The sequence below is a fragment of the Scyliorhinus canicula genome, chromosome 19 (assembly GCF_902713615.1).
Source record: "Scyliorhinus canicula chromosome 19, sScyCan1.1, whole genome shotgun sequence".
In the NCBI taxonomy this organism is placed as follows: Eukaryota; Metazoa; Chordata; class Chondrichthyes; order Carcharhiniformes; family Scyliorhinidae; genus Scyliorhinus; species Scyliorhinus canicula.
The window spans coordinates 36,253,343-36,278,416 of NC_052164.1; the positions used below are offsets into that span (position 1 = coordinate 36,253,343).

The following is a 25,074-nucleotide window of genomic DNA, read 5'->3' on the forward strand; positions in this document are numbered from 1 at the left end:
TTCTGTAACTGGGTTTATATAAAATAGAATCTTGTATCATAGCAGGAGGCCATTCAGCCCATTGTGTTTTTAAAAGTAGCCTCTCCTTCCTTCCTTATGTATGGTATGCATTGTTTGTACAGCATGCAAGAAACAATACTTTTCCCTGTATACTAATACATGTGACAACAATAAATCAAATCAAATCAAAATCTTGACTGGTGTGGAAAGATTGGTTAAAATGACATTTAGATTCACTCAGTGATGAGCATCAAAGTACGGTCAGAGAAATTATTTGTTTCAGGTTTTGGGATGACAACACATTGAGGTGACTGAAAAAGAGTAGTGATTCCATGCAAAATAGCTGGAGTAAGCCACTGCATTAATAAAGATGTTGTCTCTAGTGGGATACTCATGCTGCTCAGCACACCTTCCATGAAAAAGGCACAAATTAAACTGAATATAGAATACAATAAACTAATAATTTTTAGAAAGTCAGTCGATCTGCAGCTTACCCAATTAAAGCATCATTGTCCTGATATTTTTAATCAATGTTGACAGAACTCTTTATCTTTGAGTCTCAGGGGTTCAAGACTCCATACTGTATGCTTAGATTGACACTTTGGGAGGTGCTGCTGCATTGTCTGAGGTACCAACCTTTGGGTGCGATATTACTTTCTCAGTTAGATGCAGAAGAGCCCAGTTATTCTAACAAGGACTGTAGCTTAATAACCCAGTGACTTCTTCAAGTTTTCAGCTTTTGAGTATTTGGCTTGCTTCCTCCAAGTAGATTGTCACAAAGCGAGGTACAAACTAAATGCCTCTTGCAGTAGTAGCAAATAACAAACTCCTCAGTCTAATTTCAAGTGCAAAAGCATCATGATGGATAGTTTCTACACAACCAGATGTCCGAACCTCTAAAAGAGATTGCAAACGTCTGAATTGTTAGAAACTTTCAATTATATGGAAAGTTGTATATGCTGAAATCTGAAACAAAAGCACAAAATACTGGACAAATCTCACCAAGTCTGACTGCATCTGTGGAGAGAAAAGGAAGCTAACGTTATGAGTCTTTTTCAAAGCTGTCAATTAGTTTTGTAGGTTATAAATGAATGCAACTGGGCAAAATATTGTAGTCCAAACAAATGCAACCCAAGGCTATCAAATAATTTTTGAAAAATAAGCACGATTAAACATTTAATGAACATTTTTCATTTTTTAAATTTTGGTTTTAATATATATTTAATCAATGCAATTACTACCAGTATCTCATGGACTGTAGAAGTTCGAGAAGACAGCTCCCCGCCCCCTTCTCAAGGTAAACTAGAAATCGGCAATGGACCCTGGCCTAGCCGGCAAAGCCCACATCTCGTGAACGGACTTAAAAAAGTCAAGTTTACAATATTACAAATTTATTACTTGAAAATAAAAACGTAGACACAATAGCAGCAGCTAGGGTTTGCGGTGGGGGAGAGACGACGTGTAATATTTCTGGAATTTGTGAAAATCAATGTTATGCTTTACCCAGGAGTCTTAAAATTTTACAGCCACAAACAGCGGAAAGATGTATTTCTGATTATTTTTAGACTTCAGTTGGAACTGAAGAAAACAGAAATTGAGAACGTAGGAATTTTAGTAATGCATCTTGAGAAATAAGGATAACTTTCAATTACAGAATGTGGAAATTATTTATTTTTTCCTTCCACAGCTTGGCATGGAGGATGAAGATGTGGTTGAAGTTTATCAGGAACAGACAGGAGGATGGTTGAGAGCCTAACTACTGATCCCTGTATCAGAATCCCGATCATCTGTATAATTTCTTTATTGTTTCTTGTCGGCTGTAATCACTGATTTTATATATATAAAAAAAGAAAAAAAATGAAACAACTTTCTTTCATATGGTTTGTACGACAGGTTGATGCCCAGCTGGAAGTTCTTATTTTCAGTGTGTACTATAATACAAGCAATTCCATATATTTAGCATAAATGGCAACAAAATGCTAACTGAGGTTTGTTTTTAATAGAAGCTTGTGACTTGAGTACCTTGGCTTTATAAATTCATATTTTTCATTACGTAATGACCATATTGGAAATTCTTCTTTTCAAATTGTAGGAAAAATGGATTTAAGAATGTTTTGTGACGGTTTCTTTCATATAAAGCTTTCTTTCATACAAAGCTATGTTCTAATACAGACATTCCCAAATATCGTTCTGAAATTATAAATTGAAAGCAGCAAATTACCTTTAAATACATCTGCTTTGATTCCTTTATTATTTGGCCAGACAGAATGTTAACGTTTCCCCGTCAGAAACTTGCAGGGAATGGAAAAGAAAAAGCACAGACGCTGTACCATTCAGAAGGTGGTTGTGAACTCACAGGCTGTTTTTTTAAAAATGTAGTGCAGCAGCAGTTAACATACTACAGTGCTGCCTTTGTATTACAAAAAAACACCCTGGTGAAAAACAAAGTGGCTGACTGTGCAAGGATCATTATTCATCCTGCTGTTCCCGATTTAACCCTTTCAACAACTTAGACCTATTTAAAGTTTGGAGCAAAGTGCTTCCAGGACATTGAACGTTTTGCACGAGTATCTCTTTTTTAAAAAAATAAGATGGTTAGTTTATGTAATAGACACAAGTTGTGCAGCCCAATAGATACTTCAAGACAAAGTGTATGGCAGACAGACTGCTGCCACAATAAGCATTTCAGTGAAATCAGCCAGTGAAAGGATTACGTAGAGATTACTCATAGAAGGCACTGGCAGGAAACAATTATGATTTGTTTGGTCTTGTTCATTGTAGATATCAATTGATCTAGTTTAATTTCAGGAGAGGGTTTCTTTTAAGCGAATACCTCATAATTTTCTCACAATCGTTCACTTGCTTTTTCGTTTGCCATTGTATAATTGTCATAGCAGTTGCAATTTAATTCAATTTTTATGTCTTTGTACTTCATATGCATTAGGAATTTCTAAAGCCACAAATTCCACACGCTTCATCTACTGGAAAGAACCAGTGTTGAGAATTTTTGAGAACAGATATAAATAGCTGTAAATGGATTTTAGAAATCTGTGCTTAATAAAATTTGGGAAACATTTTTGACTACTTCATAGGTGTGATTCAATCGGGCTCAATTTAACGGATGTGCTACAGAAAGAGAGAAGAAGCTGTTTTCTGATTATCAGTATGCAGACTACCAATGCAGTTCTTTGCCATTACAACCATGCCATCACAAGAATTGTAACTATTTGCTTAAACAAGCAAAGTGCCTTGTTTATTGCAAGTACCAACGGATACAATGTTGTAAGGGCAGTTTTAATTAAAAAATAATTGTTGAAAATCATTTGATTTGGTCTAAAGCGTAAAGCTACCCAGTTTTTAATTTGTTTCCTTTTGCTCATGATTTCCCCAAAATTTCTTGCATAGTTTTTAAGAAGATATGAATGAGGGTTGTTCAACTTTGTACATAATCTTATGTTAAGATGCTGAATAAAAACATGTTAAGAAAATAGCGACCAGAACACTTATTCAGATCATGGTAGTTTCGTTTCTGTTTTAACAACATCCTCACAATGAAATTCCAGCTGTTATCTGTAATAACTAGGAGTGAGTTCAAGCACTTTCAGATATAGGGCCCCAAGTTCAAATTCAGCCCAAACAGATATGATCAAAACCTTTGGTATAATAACTGATGGTTCTAATTGAAATGAGTGTAGCATAGTCGCAACCTTGTTTCCTGATGAGTATTGAGTCTGCAGCACAATGCTTCCTATAATATGGAAATATGTTGACCAAAATCATAAAAATAGCTGATATACATACCCATTTCTTCATACAAATCCCAATCTATCCAACCACATATTCAACACCTTTGTACTCTTCCAATTCTGGCCCCTTGTGCATCCCTGATTTTAATTGTTCCACCATTGGCAGCCATGCCTTCAGCTGCCTAGGCTGTAAGCTTTTGAATTCCTTACATAAACCTCTCTGCCTCACTACCTCTCTCTCCTCTTTTAAGACATTTCTTCAAACCTACCTCTTTGACCCAACTTTTGGTCATTTGACCTAATATCTTTTTGTGTGGCTTGATGTCAGTTTTAGTTTTTGGCAATGCTCCTGTGAAGCGCCTTGGGATGTTTGACCATATTAAAAGCATTATTTAAATTCAACTTGTGTGGGAAATGGAAGATTCACACTAATTTCAGAGGAGTTGGTCTTCTGAATTGGCAAGATAAAGCACATTACTGGTCAGAGTTACAAGAAAGTGAAGCTTGCACCTACCCAATGTTGTACCTGATCCAGGAATACTCAAAACTAAGACTTGGTGCTAAAAGTGTAAAAACATTTTATTCTTTGGTAAATCTTCCCACTCAAAAATTTGACATGTTTGAAGTATGTAAAGATTAATTGTACAATAAATGCTATGGATGGTCCATTCCTTGTTTATTTCACATTTGTTTTTGTTGCTACAAATAGTGATTGTTGCTGCAAATAGTGTATGGTTTCAATTTCAGAACAACTTAATTTTCCACATATTGCATGAAATGTAAGGGAAAGGTAAAGCTCGGTTTTCAGTGGATGTAACAAGCATTTTAAAAACGCTTATCTTGAGTAATAGCGATCTCTGATTAATAATGATCTATGGAGGCAGAGATTTTCACTGGGGTTCTGCAAAATTTTATCTGATTTTGCACATTAATGTAGCATTACTCCATTTTTGGAAGTGAAATTCCCACCACTGGAGGTTGTTTTAAAAGTTCACTGATGTTGGTTGAAGTAAATTGCAATAGACAATGATAATAAAACACACCTGCCATTTCTAATCCAAAAGGTATTCTGTTCTAAAGTACAACATGGTCCTGGATTAATTTCACCACTGTCATTTTGTATCAAAATATATTTCAGATCTTGCACATTCCCCCTGTGTCTACCTGAGATTCACCCCCACAACCCAAAGGTGTGCAGGGTAGGTGGATTGGCCACGCTAAATTGCTGCTTAATTGGAAAAATTTTAAATATAAATATATTTCAGCTCTTAAAAGTAAGAAAATAAATATTACTGTAATGTCACTAATGCTTTGAGCACATGCTGTGTAATGGGAAAGAGGAGGAAAGAGGAAAAAATTCAATCAGCAAAGCAATTTGTTGTGTATAGCCTGAACACTCACGTACCAGGTTAGACTTCCTTTACAGCATTTAATCTATTTTCGAGGTGGTTTCATCAAGACTTAGAAAATGGTGTATCCAATGTTTGTTTATCCAGCAAGTAATTGAACCATATAATAATCTTTATTGTCATAAGTAAGCTAACATTAACGCTGCAATGAAGTTACGGCGCCTGTTCGGAGGGACTACACTGAGGGAGAATTCAGAATGTCCAGTTTGCCTAACGAGCACGTCTTTCGGGACTTGTGGGAGGAAACCGGAGCACCCGGAGAAAACCCACGCAGACACTGGGAGAATGTGCAGACTCCGCACAGACAGTGACCCAAGCCAGGAATCAAACCTGGGACCCTGGTGCTGTGAAGCAACAGTGCTAACCACGGTCCAAGAAGATCAGTTTCTGCCTCTTCTAAAGTGATGTCCATCAACACAAAGGCACAATTAGCTGGAGTGTCCTGCATTAGAGAAGAGGAAACAGGCAGATAACATGGTTGAAGGTACCTTCTGCTGGAGGTATATGTCTGAGGGCAGCATAGGGTTCAATTGTGTATTTCCCCATACAATCAGGTAGTGAGTCACTGTCAAAGGACTGCATCTTTTATAGTGAGTGCTGTAGCTGATGCTGACCGAAGTATAATAAAAGACAGTTGCGATGTTTGGAATCTTTGGTAATCCTTTTGCATGTCGTCGGATTGGGAATTACTGGGAATGCAAATCATTTATAATTCAGCTCCAGCGGGAGAACACAGCCACCCAAACGGAGAATCTCATCCATTGGCTAAAAAAAAAACGGGCTGGATTCTCTGGTCGCCGTCGGCGAAATCAATGACCGGCCGGAGAATCAGAGTTCCCGACGAAATAGGGAGCGGTGCCGCTTTCGCGATTCTCCGCCCCACCAAAGCGGCGTGCTCTAGGAGTACGCCGCCTCACGTATCCACGGCCTCAGGCAATGGCTCCCGATGCTCCGCCCCCGACCGGCTGAGTTTCCGACGGCATGGGACACGTGTGGTCTCACCAGTCGGGAACTCGGCGTGGCGGCTGCGGACTCAGTCCAGCGCCGCTACAGTCAGCGGAGGGCCAATCCACTGGCGGGGTGGGTCATTATTCGGGACTGGGCACTGTGTGTTTGTGTGTGTGGGGGGGGGGGGGGTCCAAGGTGCATGAGCTGGCCGAAGGGGGGACTATTTTATGCGCCGGGTCAGCGAGCAGCCGGCTCCATGTATGCTGAACATGGCCGCTGCAGGCCACCACCGTGCACATGCGCGGCCACGGCAATTCTCGGGGGTGTATCGGCAGCTCTAAGTTGCCATCCTGCTAGCCCCCAGCAAAAACTGGGAATCCGTGGCCGTCTTACGCATTCTTTCTGGCGTAAAATGCCACCGTTCCCACGCTGGCGTGGAGACATAGCCCCAGAATCGGAGAATCCAGCCCCAGGTTTGTGTTGTGAGTGGAAGTGAGATTGGGGGAAGTGGTTAAAAGCCTGAAAAATCATTCATTCCCAACCCAAAGCTTTCTCAAACTCGCCCATTTCTAGCTTTAACTGAAGCCATAAATGGGTGCGACTTACAATAGTAAGGTTGTGAGCCATCTAGCCATGCAGTTTTTGAACTTGAAACTATGGTTGGACAAAACATCCTATGATTTTTATCAAATATTTCAAATTTATCTAAGGAGAACAGCCCAGCTTCTCCAATCTATACTCTTAGTTGAAGTCCCTCATCCTTTGGAAATTCTTCTAAATCTTCTCTGTCCCCTCTCTAATGCCTTCACATCCCTCCTAAAGTGTGATGCCCAGAATTGGACACACTACTGCATTTGAAGTTGAGCCAGTGTTTCATAAAGATTCACCTTAATTTCCTTGCTGTTATACTGTATGGGCGCGATTTAACGGACGCACAGCGTGATCCATGCAAGCCGGTTAAGAGTGTGGGAGAGGCTGAAATCCGCATCTGCATCTGGCTCCAAGCCGGACATGGCGAGGTACCTAGTAACACCAATTGAGGACAATCTCCATCTCAGGTGTACTCCCTATCTAACAGCCTCCTGGGATCTAACTGGCTCCACAACGAGTGGTCATGTGGGCACCCTTTAGCATCCCTATCTAAAAAAAGGAACCTAACACAATGGCTGGATTTAGATTTATTGTCACGTGTACCGAGGCACAGTGAAAAGTATTGTTCTGCGTACAATCCAGATAGATTGTTCCATACATGAAAAACAGGACATACAATACATAGACATTGAGTGAAGCTTGCAGAGTGTGCTGCTACTCAGTAGAGAAAATGCGTGGAGAGATCAGTTGAGTCCATAAGAGGGTCATTCAGGAGTCTGGTAACGGCGGGGAAGAAGCTGTTTTGGAATCTGTTAGTATGTATTCTCAGACTTTTATATCTTCTGCCCGATGGAAGAGGTTGGAAGAAAGAATAACCCAGGTGGGAGGGGTCTTTGATTATGTTGCCCGCTTTCCCAAGGCAGCGGGAGTTGTAGACGGAGTCAATGGGTGGGAGGCAGGTTCGCGTGATGGACTAGAATGTGTTTATGACTAGTTTCATACGGTCTTGGGCCGAGCAGTTGCTACACCAGGCTGTGATGCAGCCAGATAGGATGCTTTCTGTGGTGCATCTGTAAAAATTGGTAAGAGTCAATGTGGACATGCCAAATTTCCTTAGATTTCTGAGAAAGTATAGGCGCTGTTGTGCTTTCTTGGTCATTGTGTCGGCGTGGGTGGACCAGAACAAATTGTTGGTGATGCGCACACCTAGGAATTCAAAGCTGTCAACCATCCTCGACACCGTTGATGCAGGCAGGGGTGTGGAGAGGTCAATGACCAGCTCCTGAATTTTGCTGACGTTGCGGGAGAGATTGTTGTCGTTACACCACGCTACTAAGTTCTCTACTTCACTCATGTTCTCTGACTCATCATTGTTTGATAACCGATCCACTACAGTCATGTCATCAGCAAGCTTGTAGATGGTGTTAGAGCCAGATTTTGCCACACAGTCGTGAATAGGGAGTATCAGGGGGCTAAGTACGCAGCCTTGTGGGTCTCCAGTATTGCGGACTATCGTGGAGGAGGTACTGTTGTTTATCCTTACTGATTGTGGTCTATGGGTCAGGAAGTCGAGGAACCAGTTGCAGAGGGAGGAGCCACGTCCTAGGTTGAGGTGAGTAGTCATTTTTGGAATCGGACATGCAGCCCAGGGACACTGGAGCTGCTGCCAGGTCAGGGGGCACCCGGTCAGGGGCCTGGGTGCCATCGGTCAGGGGTCGCCCGTGGGCCGGGAGGGTGTGGGAGCTCAGCACCGTAGGTCCTACATGCCATCCTGCAGATTGCGTATATAACAGGCAGTAGCTGCAGTTGCCCTATGTTCCACTGAACACTTCCAGGACTGAGTCCTGTCCATGGTAGTATGCTGCATGTCAATTTAACTCCCTCTGACTGTGAGCAGGTTCTGGCGCAGAGCTGAAGTCAATTGCTTATAGAGAATTGACAATGTTAGCTATGTGAACACTTCAGAGCTGTAGGTTGTGTTTGCTGCTTTCTGATGCTTAGCTGCAAATGCCTGGGGGTTTTTGTAACTGAGTTTGTTTGCTGTTTGCTGCTACCATTTCTGCTTGCCTGCTGCCTCTTCCCCTTGGACTTGCTGCTTTCTACATGAAGAGAAGGAAGAAAGAAGGTAGTTGCCTTTTGGTCTCTTTTACCTGGAGTGCGGCGAGGGGAGGATTTTGGTGGGCCTACAAGGGCTGAGGATGGAGGAGGACTTCCTCGAACAGTCTGTGGATGTTTTCAAAGGCCTGTTTTGTGTATTGACTGTTCTGTTCTGGACCCGTAGGTCACTTGTTAATGTCCCCTGTGTTCTCGTGGCCCGATCCTCAGGCAGGGTGGTGATGGAAGATCAGATTCCGTTACTGCAGGAGAGAAGAAGTGGTGGCCTGGCTCGATTACTTCCGGACACTTTAATGGACTACCGGTGACATTTTATGTTCAGTAGCCATCTGCTGCTCTGGTTATGGGAGCTGCACAGTCCAGGGGTGGCGATAGGTGGGGATTGAGTATTTCAGGGATTTCTTTATGGGGAGAAAATTTGCGGGGCTGGAGGAGTTGGAGGAATTGTATGAGTTACCCAAAGGGAACAGCTTTCGGTATCTGCAGGTGAGGAATTTTGCGAGGAGAGCTGTGCAGTCCTTCTGGGGGCTGTCAATTACATCCACATGTTTTGGGTGTGTCCAAGACTGGGGGGGTTCTGGCAGAGATTCTCAGATGTTCTGTCTGCGATTCTGGGTGTAAGGGTGGCCCTGGGTCCAGAGATGGCGATATTTGAGATGTTGGACAGTCCGGTGGTGGTGGGGGGGGGGGGAAAGAGAGAGAGAGAGAAAGGGGCCAATGCATTGGCCTTTGCCTGATAGCCCGGAGATTGATTCTGTTGTGTTGGTGGGACTCGGAGCAGCCAAGGTGTGTGGGTGTGGTGGGACTTGGAGCTGCCGAGGTGTGTGGGTGTGGTGGGACTCGGAGCTGCCGAGGTGTGTGGGTGTGGTGGGACTCGGAGCTGCCGAGGTGTGTGGGTGTGGTGGGACTCAGAGCTGGCGAGGTGTGTGGGTGTGGCGGGACTCAGAGCCGCCAAGGTGTGTGGCTGTGGTGGGGCTCAGAGCCGCCGAGGTGAGTGGGTGTGGTGGGCTCGGAGCCGCCGAGATGAGTGGGTGTGGTGGGACTCGGAGCTGCCGAGGTGTGTGGGTGTAGTGGGACTCGGAGTCGCCTAGGTGAGTGCGTGTGGTGGGACTCGGAGCCGCCGAGGTGAGTGGGTGTGGTGGGACTCGGAGCCGCCGAGGTGAGTGCGTATGGTGGGACTCGGAGCCGCCGAGGTGTGTGGGTGTGGTGGGACTCGGAGCCGCCGAGGTGTGTGGGTGTGGTGGGACCCGGAGCAGCCGAGGTGTGTGGGTGTGGTGGGACTTGGAGCTGCCGAGGTGTGTGGGTGTGGTGGGACCCGGAGCAGCCGAGGTGTGTGGGTGTGGTGGGACTTGGAGCTGCCGAGGTGTGTGGGTGTGGTGGGACTTGGAGCTGCCGAGGTGTGTGGGTGTAGTGGGACTCGGAGCCGCCGAGGTGTGTGGGTGTGGTGGGACTAGGAGCTGCCGAGGTGAGTGCGTGTGGTGGGACTTGGAGCCGCCGAGGTGAGTGCGTGTGGTGGGACTCGGAGCTGCCGAGGTGTGTGGGTGTGGTGGGACTTGGAGCTGCCGAGGTGTGTGGGTGTGGTGGGACTTGGAGCTGCCGAGGTGAGTGCGTGTGGTGGGACTCGGAGCCGCCGAGGTGTGTGGGTGTGGTGGGACTCGGAGCCGCCGAAGTGAGTGGGTATGGTGGGACTCGGAGCCGCCGAGGTGTGTGGGTGTGGTGGGACTCGGAGCTGCCGAGGTGTGTGGGTATGGTGGGACTTGGAGCTGCCGAGGTGTGTGGGTGTGGTGGGACTCGGAGCTGCCGAGGTGTGTGGGTGTGGTGGGACTCGGAGCCGCCGAGGTGTGTGGATGTGGCGGGACTCAGAGCTGGCGAGGTGTGTGGGTGTGGTGGGACTCGGAGCTGCCGAGGTGTGTGGGTGTGGTGGGACTTGGAGCTGCCGAGGTGAGTGCGTGTGGTGGGACTCGGAGCCGCCGAGGTGTGTGGGTGTGGTGGGACTTGGAGCTGCCAAGGTGTGTGGGTGTGGTGGGCTCGGAGTCGCCGAGATGAGTGGGTGTGGTGGGACTTGGAGCTGCCGAGGTGAGTGCGTGTGGTGGGACTTGGAGCTGCCGAGGTGTGTGGGTGTGGTGGGACTTGGAGCTGCCGAGGTGTGTGGGTGTGGTGGGACTCGGAGCCGCCGAGGTGTGTGGGTGTGGTGGGACTTGGAGCTGCCGAGGTGTGTGGGTGTGGTGGGACTTGGAGCTGCCGAGGTGTGTGGGTGTGGTGGGACTTGGAGCTGCCGAGGTGAGTGCGTGTGAGTGAGCAACCTGTCTGAATTCCTGAGGTTGGTCAAGTTTGTTTTGTGGGGGTCGGTAGAGGGGTTCACCCAGATCTGGAAACCGTTCATTGATTTCTTCAAAGAGGATTGAGGGGTCAGAAGGAGTGGAGATAAGGAGGTATAAATTGGGTAGGTGGGATGTGGTGGGGTGTTGGTAGCACGCAAGGTTGGGGATTTGTGGTTGTTTATTTCGGTTGATGTGTTCTCATATTTTGTGGACATATGTAAAAAAGCTTGAAACATTTTTTTTTAAAAAGGGGAGCTATACAGGTTGCTGGTGTACCTTGGTTTTCTTTTGTTCTGCTATTGGTCTGTGTTTGTGTAGTGGGGGTGGAGAGGGGGAATTGTATGATGGATACCATGTAACCTTGGTTTATCTTTTTTGTCAGATGCAGCCCTTGCCTCTGTGGCCTGTGGAACGAGGCGTTGCCAGTGCTTGAGAGGAGAAGATGTGGGGATATGCGCTGACTCGGCAGCTGGTGGTACTGTATCCTTTTTGTTTCTTGTCTCGATTTTTATTTGGGGTGCAACTGGTGCCCTCCTCATATATATATATATTATTAATTTTCAGGATTTGGGCGTCGCTGGTTAGGACAGCATTTATTGCCCATACCTAGTTGTCCTTCAGAAGATGCTGAGTTGCCTTCTTGAACCGCTACAGTCCTTGAGGTGTATGTACACCCACAGTGCTGTTAGGGAGGGTGTTGCCCCAGTGACAATGAAGGAACGGTGATATATTCCCAAGTCAGGGTGGTGAGTGACTTGAAAGGAAACCTCCAGGTGGTGGGATTCCCAGGTATCTGCTGCACTTGCCTTTCTAGATGGTAGTGGTCGGAGGTTTGGAAGGTGTTGTCTAAGGAACCTTGGTGAGTTACTGCAGTGCAACTTGTAGATGGTACACACGGCTGCCACTGTTTATTGGTGGTGGGGGTTTGAACGTTTGTGGAAGGGGGAGCAATCAAGTGGGCTCCTTTGTCCTGGATGGTGTTGAGCTTCTTGAGTGTTGTTGGAGCTGCACTCATCCAGACAAGTGGAGAGTATTCCATGACACTCCTGACTTGTGCCTTGCAGATGGTGCCTTGCAGATGGTGGACAGGCTTTGGGGAGCCAGGAGGTGAGTTACTCGCCATAGAATTCCTAGCCTTTGACCTGTCCTTGTAGCCGTAGTATTAATATGACTAGTCCAGTTCAGTTTCTAATATTTCAAATATTTCTGACTGTTTTGTGTTTATGGGGTGCCCCCCCCCCCCCCCCCCTCCCCCCCGCCCGCTTCTTCCGCTGTGTCCCATGTTGGTGTGACCTTTTCCGGTGGTCTGTGCTGCTCATTCTCATGCATGCGTACTCTAACTGGGACGCATGTGCAGTCATTCATGGATACACTCTTTTTGCATGCAGTCTCACTGATATGCACGCATGTCTTTCCACCGTCGTAGGTCTGCTGCGGCGCGGTGGGGGTGGGGGGGTGGTTGGGGGGGGGGTGGATGGGGGGGGGTGGGTGGGGGGGGTGGGGGGGGGTGGGGGGGGGTGGGTGGGTGGGTGGGTGGGGGGGGTGGGAGGGGGGGTGGGAGGGGGGGGGTGCGCTGCCTTAGCAGCTGATGCTGTGGTTCCTTTGCTCTTTGCTTTGGTTTTTGTCCTTGGTGTATGGCTGGTGACTTTCTTTTGCGGCCTGTTTTATGTTCTCCTTCCGTTATTGCTTGGTATTTGGTTTGGCTTATTATGTGCCAGACCTGTTCTGGGCCCCTCTTGGGTGGGGTGGAATATTTGTCTCTCTCTTCACCATGCTCCATGGGTTGGCGTGTCTTTCTGCTGCTGTAGATCGTTTGGGGGGGGGAGGAGGAGGAAAGTAGGGGGGGGGGGGGGGGAGGAAAGTGTGCTCTGGGTGCCAAATGATTGTTGTCCTCATTGTATTGCCTTCTGTATTGTTATGCTGTCAATAAGCTAAAATATTTGCAGTTTGTGTTTGCTGCTGCTTGTAGCAGCCAATGTCTGGAGGCTACTGCTGTTGTTTCCTTCTTTTTCTGTACCCAGAAAGAAGGACAATTTTTTCTAAGTTACCGGGAACATCGGGCTGAGGGAGACGTACGAGTCCAGAAGGCAATCCAGTTTGAAGCAAGAAGACGCTGCGGGACCTGGTGCGCAACATTGATCCAAATGAGAAACCTAATCGAGACATTGAAGAAATGCTTTTGCTCATTGCTGCTGCTTGTGCTGTTGGAACACTGAGTCCTGCATGTAACTAGCACCTCACCGTGGATCAAACACGCTGGAAGTTGAGGATGTTCAACTGCATCTTCAGTGCCAGTGGAATGTGTGGATGCCAGGATTTGGCTTCGATGTGGGAGAGCCTGCATAGCTGTGACTCAGGGACGGAGAATGGCACTGGTACATGGAACAACCAATAAGTTACGCATTGATGAATAGATCATTTCCACGACATGATCTGGACATGATGACACATTCTCAGGCTTCTCCTCCGTTTCTGTTGCGGATCCTGAGAGGGGCAATACCATGTGGTTGTTTTTGTGAAAATCAGCTGATATCGCTTTCTATTGGTACAATGTGGAATGGTGACATTTCCTTGTTTAACAGTTCATGTGGAATGTTACGTGGTCAATTTTGAAATCTTTGTTAATATTGACTGTTTAATTTTTAAAAATACTCTAGTGCTTCAAGTTGTGTTTGTTGCTTGCTGCTTGTAACTGCGAATGCCTGGAGACTGCTGCTGTTGTTTCCTTTTTTTGTAGCCTGGAGTAAAGAAAGGGAGGATGGAAGATGACCTGCTGCCGAGGGTGGTAAAGAAGATCTCTTTCTTTCTCCTGCCGTGCTCTGGGTCGGTGTGATTTTCCACTGCTGAATCTACTGGGGGGGGAGATGCAAGAGGGGGAGAGAGAGGCAGATTGATCTGAATGAGTGGTGTTTGCCGTTTGTTGCTGCAACTGCCTGGAGGCTGTGTGTTTGTTTGCTGCCGCCCCTTTGCTTTTGTGGCCTGGAGTAAGGAAAGGGAAGATTGGAAGATGACCTGCTGCCAGCACTGGAGAAGGGGAAGGGGAAGGGGTGCTCTTTCTCTCTTCTGGTGTGCCCTGGGTAGGTGCGATTTTCCAATGTTGAGGAGTCTGCTGCTGGGAGCTGCAGGAGGGAGAGAGGGGGAGGGGTGATTGATCCAAGTGAGAATTGATCCAAGTGAGAAACTTGATAAAGGTGTCGAAAAAATGCTTTTACAGATTGCTGAAGGTTTTATTGTGCGTGTGGTAAGTGCTGCATGTTGACCAGCATATTGCTGCGAGTCAAACACGTTGGATATCAAGACACCTTGAACGCCAGTGGAACATGTGGATACCGAACTTTTGTTCCAATGAAATTAGCCGTATATGAAAGTCTGTGCAACAGAGGCTCATAAGACCATGAGACATAGGAGCAGAATTAGGCCACTCGGCCCATCAAGTCAGCTCCGCCATTCAATCTGATATTTTTTCATCTCCATTCTCCTGCCTTCTCCCCATAACCCCTGATTCATGGACTGATTCGTAAAATGACTGAGAGCAAGGATCCTCCGTTCTGTTGAGGACCTGCGATAGTATGTTTGGTTTTCTTTGTTCATATGAACTGTTTGTGTTTGTACCAATATTCTGTAGCGAAAAGGTGCTTGCATGTACATGGTTTGTTCCTTTTCCTTGTTGGTTAATGGCTAGTGTGATATATTGACTGTTAAGTAGTTTATTTTCATCTTTCTATATAAAGATATTATTGACTGTTTAATAAACAAAATATTGTCAAGTCCTTTCCTGTGGTACACATGTCACGTCTCAGACGAGTGTTATTACCCAGCATTCCAATCAAACTGTGAGGCTTGAATACTCTGTGAGTCAAACTGCAACTCCTGATCCCTGGAGGTATTAGCACCACAGAGGCAGCAGCCAGCAAGCAACTTCAGCACTGGGGATATACCCACGACCAGAGGGTGAGTGTGTGGACCGGGGTGGGGGGCACCTGAGCTCGGTCCCTCTAATGTTCCTGGCATGGGTTTGGGGTCCAGGATTATGGGCCTCTGCAGTGGCCAGGTGTACGTGCAGGGTGGGACCCTCCAGCATACCCAGCTCGTTGGATGGCACGATGAGAGAAGTACGGGTGGGAAAGGCTTGGGGCTTTGAGAGTCCTCCTTTGAGAATAGATGGCACACAAATCGCCTTGCGCTCACTGGGACATCATCCTTCATTAACAGGAACTCGTGTTCAACGACCACCTCTGGATCATGCACATGTGGACAATTCCCAGGGAGTGTGCACAACAGCAACATCCTGGAATACCCTGAGTTCCGTGGCATCTTCGAGGACCCACACCAGGATAACACTTTGTGGTGGTCTGCTGTGCCCCCCCACAAACTGGCACAGCAACGGGGCGACATGTTGGAAATGGAGAAGGAGGGACACATGGCCTCATCTGGGGAGGAGGCGGGGCCAGACCAGGAGGGACTGGATGATGAGACCGGGGATGACCTGCGGGATCAGCCAGGAGAAGGAGGGCAGATGGCGGCGGTAAGGGTCCAGCATGCCAGGAGGGCCCTCATCCTCGCCCGCTTCTCATAGGACAAGCCTTTGTCTATCAGCTCATTCCCTCCCATTTTATAAAAACTTGCAAATACCCCAATAAAAATATTTTAAAACTCATTCCCTCCCCTCTAAACCCCCCGTCCCCCCATTCCCCCATTATGCCCCTCCTCCATCCTCCTGTCCATTCCCCTTCCTTTACTCCCCAACTATCTTGTTGCCCCCTCCAAGGGTCTGTGTAACAGCACTACAGGGCATCGGCACTGTTAGCAGGTCATTACACAGGGCAGGAGGGTGATGAAAACACACTGTGAGATAAGCTCTGCAGCTTCTCAATCTATGCCATAGTCAACTCCTGTCTTTTTGCTGATAGCGCGTGCACGCCCATCATCTACTCGTGGCATGCATCGGAGGCTCCTGATCTAGGACTACCGTGCCCGGTGGACAGGGGATGGGAGACCAAAGAGTAACATTGGGGTGGGATGCAGGCTGGCCCACTGTGTGGAATAATGTGACAGAGGCTTCTCCAGTATCAGGTGTAGCATGTTTTAATTGTGCACTTACAAAATCCTAACAGTCCCTCACTACCGATCGTCTTACCCCCCCCCCCCCCCCTCCCCCAGAGCCCACCCTGTGATCCTCACTCACCGCTACATCTAGGTGTGTCCTCAGGGTGCACACTGGAGGTGAAAGCATCCTTCTGCTTTTTACATCCTTTGGCCTTTGGCCCTGGCAGGCGTGCTCTGGACGTCCTGGGGCCGGAGGGCACCGGCCATTTATTGGTGACACTGGTGTCGCCGTGCTACTCTGTTCTGCCTGCTGACCTCGAGACATGCCGGGGTAAGGAGCGGCGGCAATTCGGAGAAACTGGAGACTGCCATCGTCTCCCTGCAGGGAGGCTCTTGGTCGGCCTCCAGTACCCCCTCCCGGACGGTGCTCGAAGAGTCCTGGGGGACTCCATGGGACGGAGTGAAAGCTGGATTGAGCTCCAGATGTCCCTGTGTCATCTGCCTTGCCGGTCCTGGCACCTCCCCATTGTGGGCATCATGGTTTTGGTGCCCTCAGTGATCCTCCTCGTTCAGTGGGACATGCTCTGGAGTGCCTCGGCAATGTCCACCCGCATCCGAGAAATGTCCCTCAGTGGCTGGGACATGCTGTCGAGTCCCTCAGTCATGGCCGTCACTGACTGAGCCACACCTTGGACACCACCACTCATGGCGCTGGCATTGTTTTCCAGGCTCTCCTATCACACCCCTCCGCGGTCACCACCCTAGCAGTTTGGACCTCGGTGCCTCACATTTCCACCGTCCTTTCCTGGCCGGTAGCCGTTGGGACTCTTCCAATTGACTATACACTTGCTGGAATGTCACTGACAACCCCTTCTGAATCTCACGGCCGGGCCCTAGCGTCTGTATCAGCTCCGGCATAACCTGGTCCAGATGCTCGGCATCTGACTGGGACTCAGCTGAGTCCTGGGATGTTCCTGCCTCCACCCGATGGGCATCAGCAACTGTGTGGAGCTCACCAGATTGTTGCCCACCGAGGTGTGCGTCTATGGACTGGTAGAAGTGAAAACTGTGACGCATCAATGGTGGCATCCTCGGAGCTCTCCTCCGAGGTGTTCTCTTGGGTGGCGGGGAGGAGGGCCCGATTCCATCCAATGGAGATCCTTCGAGAAAAAGGACATGTGGTCAGTGAGAGGGAAGGACCACCTTGCCTGACATGTGCAATTCACTTGAGACAGGTCATCTGGGTGATCGGGCAGTGGATCCTCACCTCGGCGGCGCTGGTCAATCTTGCTGCGGTGACTGCTCTAGCCTCGGTCAACACTTGATGCAGACTCGATGGGCTGAATGGCCTCCTTCTGCACTGTATGTTCGATGTTCTATAACCCCGCGATCTCCAGGGCCTGTTTCTCATAGTGGGGTGGGGAATCTAATGTCTGGCGCCCTGCCTCCCACCTGGGTCCTTTCCCGCCTATTGTATGCCGACTTCTGCGAGGACAAAGAGAGGGCATTATGAGACACATGCCTTATGCATCAGGGGTGCGGTCTATGGCAGGTGACATGCATGGGCACTGCTGCCAGGTATGGGTGGGTTGTGCATTATGTGAAACCTGAGGGGGATAATTTCCGGCCCTAGTTGACGTTAAGTACTGACCACGTCTCGCGGGTTATGTTCTATTGAGCCAGGTTTCCATTCTGGGACCTGACTCTCCAGTGGTAACATCAGCTGGGATCATAACACCTCCTAGATAAAGCATGAGCAATAAAGCAAGAGAAATGTTTTGTTATATTTGTTGTTAGACCATAAGACTTGGGAGCAAAAGTAGGTCATTCGGCCCATCGACATTGCTCCACCATTCCATGAGATCATGATTGATTTGATGTGATAATCCTCAACTACACTTTCCTCCCTTATCCCCTATAACTCTTCATTTCCTTAATGATTAAAAATCTATCTCTGCCTTGAACATAACTAACTACCCCACCTTCTAAAGCCCTCTGCAGTAAAGAATTTAACAGATTCACTACCCTCACCTTTGTCTTAAATGGTTGACCCTTTACTCTGAGATTATGCCCTCTGTCCCTAGACTCTCCCACAAGGGGAAACAACCTCTCAGTATCTACCTTGTCAAGCTCCTTGGGAATCCTATATGCCTCAATAAAAAATAAATTAGCACAGTGGTTAGCACTGCTGCCTCACAGCGCCTGGGACCTGGGTTCGATTCTGACCTCGGGTGGCCGTGTGGAGTTTGCGCATTCTCCTGTGTCTGCGTGAGTTTCCACCGTGTGCTGCGGTTTCCTCCCACAGTCCAAAGATGTGCAAGCTAAGTGAATTGGACATGCTAAATGTCCCTTAGTGTCCAAAGGTTAGGTGGGGTTACAGGGATAGGGTGGGGGTGTGAGCCTTGGTAGGGTGCTCTTTCAGAGGGTCATGCAGACACAATGGACCAAATGGATTGTAGGGATTCTATGAAGCACCTTTATCAAATAAGGTGACTCTCATTCTTCTAATCTCCAACGGGTACAGGCCCACTCAACCTCTCCTCGTAAGAAAATTCCCCCATACCCGGAAGTAACCCAGTGAACCTTCTCTGCACTGTCAGCAAATCTTTCCATAGCCAAGGGGACCAAAACTGTTTGTAGTATTCCAGGTATGGTCTAACTCATATGTTGTATAATTTTAGCAAAACTTATCTTTAGGGCAGCACGGTGGTTAGCATAAATGCTTCACAACTCCAGGGTCCCAGGTTCGATTCCCGGCTTGGTCACTGTCTGTGTGGAGTCTGCACGTCCTCCCCGTGTGTGCGTGGGTTTCCTCCGGGTGCTCCGGTTTCCTCCCACAGTCCAAAGATGTGCGGGTTAGGTGGATTGGCCATGATAAATTGCCCGTAGTGTCCTAATAGTAAGGTTAAGGGGGGGAGTTGTTGGGTTACGGGTATAGGGTGGATACGTGGGTTTGAGTAGGGTGATCGTGGCTCGGCACAACATCGAGGGCCGAAGGGCCTGTTCTGTGCTGTACTGTTCTATGTTCTATCTATTCTCATTTAGCATTCCCTTCGAAATAAAGGCCAACATTCCATTTGCCTTCCCTATTGCCCGGAGTTGCATGGTATCTTTTTGTGATTTTTGCACGCAACTCCCAAACCCTTCTCTGCTGCTGTTTTCTGCACTCTTTCTCCATTTAAATAATATTCAGCTCCTTTATTCTTCCTACCAAAGTGCATAACTTCACATTTTCCTACATTATATTCTATCTGTCAGATTTTTGCCCACTCACTTAACATGTCTATATCCCTCTGCAGATCCTTTATGTTATATTCGGCATTCCCTTCACACCTATTTTTGTGTCATCTGCAAACTTGGCATTAGTACATTCACTTCCCTTGTCCAAGTCATTAATATGTATTGTAAATAATTGGTAGTTTCCAGTCCTCTCGGACTTTTCCAGAATTTAAGGATTCTTGAAAGTTTACTACCAGTGAATCCACTATCTCTGTAGATACTTCCTTTAATATCCTGTTGTTTATTTTGTTCCCATTCTGAGGAGTTAGATTGTCCTACTATAAATTTATCACTATATAACTATAACAGGAGATTGCCTCTCATTCCTCTAAACCCCAGAGAGGTCTTACTCAGTCTTTAATCATAAGACATACCTCCGATCCTTGGAACCAATCTGGTGAACCTTCATTGTAACATGCCCAATGCAAGTACCTCCTTCGTGAGATATGGAGACCAACCCAAACAATACTCCAGTGTAGTTTTACCAAAGTCCCTTACAATTGTAGCAAGTTGTCTTTATTCTTGTACTCCGAATCCCGTGCAATAAAGGCCAATGTGCAATTTGCCTTTTTAGTTGCTTGCTCTGCCTGCATGCTGTCCATGTTCTTTGTATGAGCACACCCAGGCCATTCTGAATATCAATATAGAAGTTTTGCGCCTTTTGAAAAACATTTTGCTTTCCTATTCTTACTTCCTCAATGAATAACTTCATGCTTCACCACACTCAGTTTCGCCTGCCACTTATTGTCCATTCAATAACTTGCCCATATAACTTTGCAGTCTCTATGAGCCCTCCTCACAGCTTACATTCCAACTAACATTTTTACACCAGCAAACTTAGATTCATAATTCCTATTCCCTTTCTCTAAGTTATTAATGTAGTTTGTAAATAGCTTGGGCCCCAGCACTGATCTTCACATCAACTCGTCAAAGGCTGCCAACTTCAAAATGACCCATTTATCGCTACCCTTTGCTTCCTGTCCATTGACTACTCAGCTAACCATTCATATATATTACCCCCCCCCCCCCCCCCCCCCCCCCCCCTCAACTCCATAAACCGTTATCTTCCCTTTTAACCTTTCATTTAACATCTTATTGACTGCTTTTGGAAATCCAAGCATACAGGGCTGGTTGCTCCGTTTCATCGACTATATCCCCACACTGTCATGAAACTGTGGCCTTTTACACCAGAAAAACTGACGTCGAAAGGCCACATATTCACAGCCCTGCAGGGGGCTAGCAGGGAGCCTCCAGTGGCCGCGCCGTGCTCCATGATGACTCAGACCGCGGAGCTGGACCACGCAAATAGTGCCCCGATTGGCTGCATGCCCAACCCGCACCGCCCGTTCAAAAATACTGAGCCCGCAGCCGCCATGCGATTATCCCAAATGGCAGGACCATGAGTGGTCCATGCCATCGGGACATCGGCCGGTCGGGGGTGGAGAATAGCGGGGCGGGCCTCTGGCAATGGGGCAGGTAGGGGATATGCGGTGCAGCGTACTCCATGGTACGCCGCCTTTTGGGGGCCGGAGATTGGAGGAACCGGTGCCGGTCAAGATTCCATATGTGGAATTGGATTCCACGCCCCAGTGCCTGACGCGATTTTGGCGTTGGGGTGCGAAGAATCCAGCCCACAATATCCATTTGTTCCCCTTTATCTACCCTATCAGTCACATCTACCTATTAGTCTCGAAAGACGTGCTGTTAGGTGAATTGGACATTCTGAATTCTCCCTCGGTGTACCCGAACAGGCGCTAGAGTGTGGCAACTAGGGGTTTTCACAGTAACCTCATTGAAGTGTTAATGTAAGCCTACTTGTGACAATAATAAAGATTATTATTATTAACCTCAAAAAAGACCAATAAAGTTGCCTGGTGAATAGCCATGTTGACTTTATCTGATGACATAACTTTCTAAGTGCATTTTTAAGACTTTCTTCATAATAGATACCCAACAACGGATGTCAGACTTACTGATCACCTTACTGTTCTGCAGTTCACTGAATCTCTCGCCCTCCTTTCTGGAATAGCAGAGTTGCATGTGCTAACATTGGGTTTGTTGGGACTGTTCTAGAATTTTCAGAATCAAAACCAGCACATTCAGTCTCTCTGCAACTACCTATTTTAGAACCCTAGGATTATAGGCCAATAAGTCCTGAGGATTTGCCAAATTTTAGCCCTTAAGTTTCTCCAGTATTTGTTCTCTGCTGATAATAATTGCCTGAAGTTCCTCACTCTTAATAGCCTCTTGGTTACACTCTGTCAGAAACCCAGATTACAGGATCACTTTCAATGCTTGTAAATCGTTGTTTCTGGGGGCCATGGGACAGTTAGTTACTTATAAATACAAATATAAATCATTGTTTATTTAAGAAGACTCCCGATGTGGATGAAAATAATATATGATCTATTTTTAATTCATGTTAAAAGTGTATAAAATAAAAGTGCAAATGTGAAGGAGTGTAATGATAGTAAGAGTACAGCAGAGGGTGCTCCAGCCTTATATATGAACTATGGAGGGCAGGCATTTAACCCCAATAATCATTTGAAATAATATTTTCATCTTCACCAAATTGAATTTTTAAAAAATATTTTTCCTCTTTGATGCCTAACTTGGTAAACACGATTGTTGTCCTATCAATCGAGATTCCAGAGACAATCCACTGTTCTGTGTTGTGTTAGTCATTGTTATTTGGGATGGTCACCTTTAGACTATCATTATCAGGAATGACAAATAATGTGAACCATGTATCAGGGCCCAGAACTCATAGGACTGCATAGGTAACCCAGAGGTTGTGAGTTCAAATCCTATTGTGCAGGTTGTGAAACTGAATTCAATAAATATAGTTATTTGTGGCAGCAGCAATGTCTCCTTGAGTCTGTGTGGGTGGTGGCGATCTTTGGGGTGTCGGAAGAGCCGGGAGTCCAGGGGGCGAAAGAGGCCGACGTCCTGGCCTTTGCCTCCCTGGTAGCCTGGAGACGGATCTTATTAATGTGGAGGGACTCGAAGCCCCCGAGTGCAGAGCCCTGGGATTGTGACATGGCTGGGTTTCTCATTCTCGAGAAATTAAAGTTTGCCTTAAGAGGGTCAATGTTAGGATTCACCCAGAGGTGGCGCTGAGCCGTTCGTCGACTTTCTCGGAGAAAATTAAAATGTCAGCAGAAGCAGAATGCCAAAGGGGAGGGGGGCGGGGGGTGCAGATTGTTGTTCTATGGTTGGAGTGTGTGCAAATTGTGATGGGGATGGAAATGTTTATTGTTTATGTCGCTGTTATTGTTATTATAAAAATTGCAAATACCCTAATAAAAATATTTAATAAAAAAAAGTTTTGTGGGTGTGCAGATGAGCAAATGTATATAAAATATATAAAAGGACCACATATCGAAAGAAATATGGACCACACAGCAAATAACATTTACAAAGAAATATTGGCTAACACTAACATCCCTTCTAATTTTTTTGTTGTGCTTGGCCTATTCATTTAGGTGCGCAAGCCCTTTAATGATGCCGCACGCTGTAAGGGTCCTTCCTGTTTATTCCCCTATTTCCCCTTTGTTATTTTTCCTGTTACATTTTTGGTCTATGGATGATTAATGGACATGTGTCTTTAAGGCCAGCAGCCTGCATCTTTAATTCAAACACAAGAATCCAGAAGGCTGTGCTGGTTCAAACAGAAGTTACAGACTTGCTGGCTCCAAAGAGAGAGATGGGTTGGGACTCAGTTTGATTGATTTGGTTGGTGGCCAATGAATTGGCCCAAAGGCCTGTGCTCTGCCTGATCCCATTGGGATGCTTTTCAGAAGTCCAAGGCTTCTGTTTGACTCCTGGCTGCATAAAGGCAAGAACCTCTCCATTTCTCTCCAGAAAGGTTGTGTTTCTAAACTGGCAGAGAGCCTGGATGAATATATTTACAGGAGAACCATTACAGGCTGTGTACGCAAAGTCCAGAAAGCCTTCTGTGAGTGCTGTAACGCTCCAGAAGGCCGGATTGCTGTTTTCCTGAAACTACAGAAGCTTGAATGCTCATCTCGAACTGAAAGCAAAGTTTGAACGGAAATAAGGTGCTTTCCAGCAAAAGCTGTGAGTAATGTATTTCTAAATGACAGAGAACCTGAATGAATGAATATACAAGGAAGGTCATTTCAGGCTGTAAACAAAAGACTTTAATCTGCAAGCTTGCTGTGAAGAAATGTGCGCTAAGAACCATCATCTGAAACAAATACACTTTTATCCTTTCACTCTGATTTTTATCCCTTTCCTCTGTGTTTGTCTAACTCTTGTGTGTGTAGAGGGTGGGGGCAGGTTAAAGTAGGAAGTAAGTATTAGTTAATAGTTTTCCAGCTATATTTGCTGCATATTTCATCATAGTTCCTGTTATAAATAAATAGTAATTGTGTTTAAATTTACAAACCTGGTGACTGTAATTATTGGGCAGCCAAGGGCCAAAGAAAATCAGGTATTTTCATAAGAATTCTTAGTTAATCCACTTGTGCCCACTTCGTGGGCAGCACAGTAGCACAAGTAGCTAGCACTGTGGCTTCACAGCGCCAGAGTCTCAGGTTCGATTCCCCGCTGAGTCACTGTCTGTGCGGATTCTGTACGTTCTCCCCATATCTGCGTGGGTTTCATCCGGATACTCCGGTTTCCCCCCACAGTCCAAAGACGTGCAGGTTAGGTGGATTGGCCATGCTAAATTGCCCTTAGTGTCCAAAAAGGTTAGGAGGGGTTATTGGGTTACGGGAATAGGGTGGAAGTGAGGGCTTAAGTGGGTCACTGCAGACTGGATGGGCCCAATGGTCTCCTTCTGCATTGTATGTTCTATGTGTTCTCCTGGGCACGTGGGACTGGAATTGACCATGCACTAACCCAGGGTGTTGTAACAATTCCACATTGGCTTGCAGTTAAGAAGAAACATTGTTTAGCGGCAGATAAATTTATAATGAAAGGGTCCAAATTGTTAAAACCGATCTGATCCACTTGCTTTCCGCAGCCTGCTCCCTTTACCCTGTCTGGTAGGTGTTTGACTTCAGTCGCAGAGTTTGCAGTTTCCCCATAAAGCCTTTTGAATTGTTGCAAAGTCTCGTTAAGCAATGATCTGATATGGAGGTACTCACATAATCATACCTATAAACCAGCAATCCAGAAACCTCCATTCCCAACCCTTGATAAGTCCTGTGCTGCTGGTTGGATAGCCATACCAATGTTGGGGCACAGTGATATGCAATTATCAACTAGTGTCAAGGGGAAAATCCTCCAGTAACCAGTGACAAGTCTTATGAAAAAATAAATACTTATAGCAGTTGGACACTGATCATTGCAACCCCAAGCACACCAAATCATCAGTGGGGGGTTGTCTGCCTATCCATCTTCAACAATTTCAGCAATGATCTTCCTTCTATGATATAACAGGAGAGAGGCTGAATTACTTATGATTCCACATTCTTTGGCACTGGTCAGGCTTGACCAGCTGCAGTGGGCTGGCCACATTTCCCACATGTCCGACACAAGACTCCAAAACAGTGCACTACCCCGATCTCCGCAATGGCAACCAGTCACTAGGAGGCAGAGGAAACTCTACAAGGACACTTTGAAAGCCTCCCGAAATAAATGCAACATCCC

The 25,074-nt window shown here is 46.6% G+C and overlaps 1 protein-coding gene and 1 long non-coding RNA gene across 4 annotated transcripts in view; both read left to right on the top strand.

Moving 5' to 3' along the window:
* The window catches only part of sumo1 (small ubiquitin like modifier 1), an 87,690-nt gene extending 83,278 nt beyond the window's left edge, over nt 1–4,412 (top strand). For both annotated transcript variants that reach the window (XM_038778441.1, XM_038778442.1), the window contains exon 5: nt 1,688–4,412. In XM_038778441.1, coding sequence (XP_038634369.1) covers nt 1,688–1,756 — 69 coding nt within the window. In that variant the 3' untranslated portion in view covers nt 1,757–4,412. The remainder of the gene's footprint in view (nt 1–1,687) is intronic.
* Nucleotides 4,413–8,166: 3,754 nt separating this feature from the next.
* LOC119954518 lies at nt 8,167–15,641 on the top strand. 2 transcript variants are annotated; one of them, XR_005458254.1, is made up of 4 exons: nt 8,167–9,113; nt 11,513–11,605; nt 12,195–12,237; nt 13,152–15,641. It is a non-coding gene; the product is annotated as an uncharacterized LOC119954518 (long non-coding RNA). The 2 variants fall into 2 exon arrangements; XR_005458253.1 differs by lacking the exon at nt 8,167–9,113 and having other exon boundaries at nt 11,074–11,605.
* Nucleotides 15,642–25,074: the final 9,433 nt, after the last annotated feature.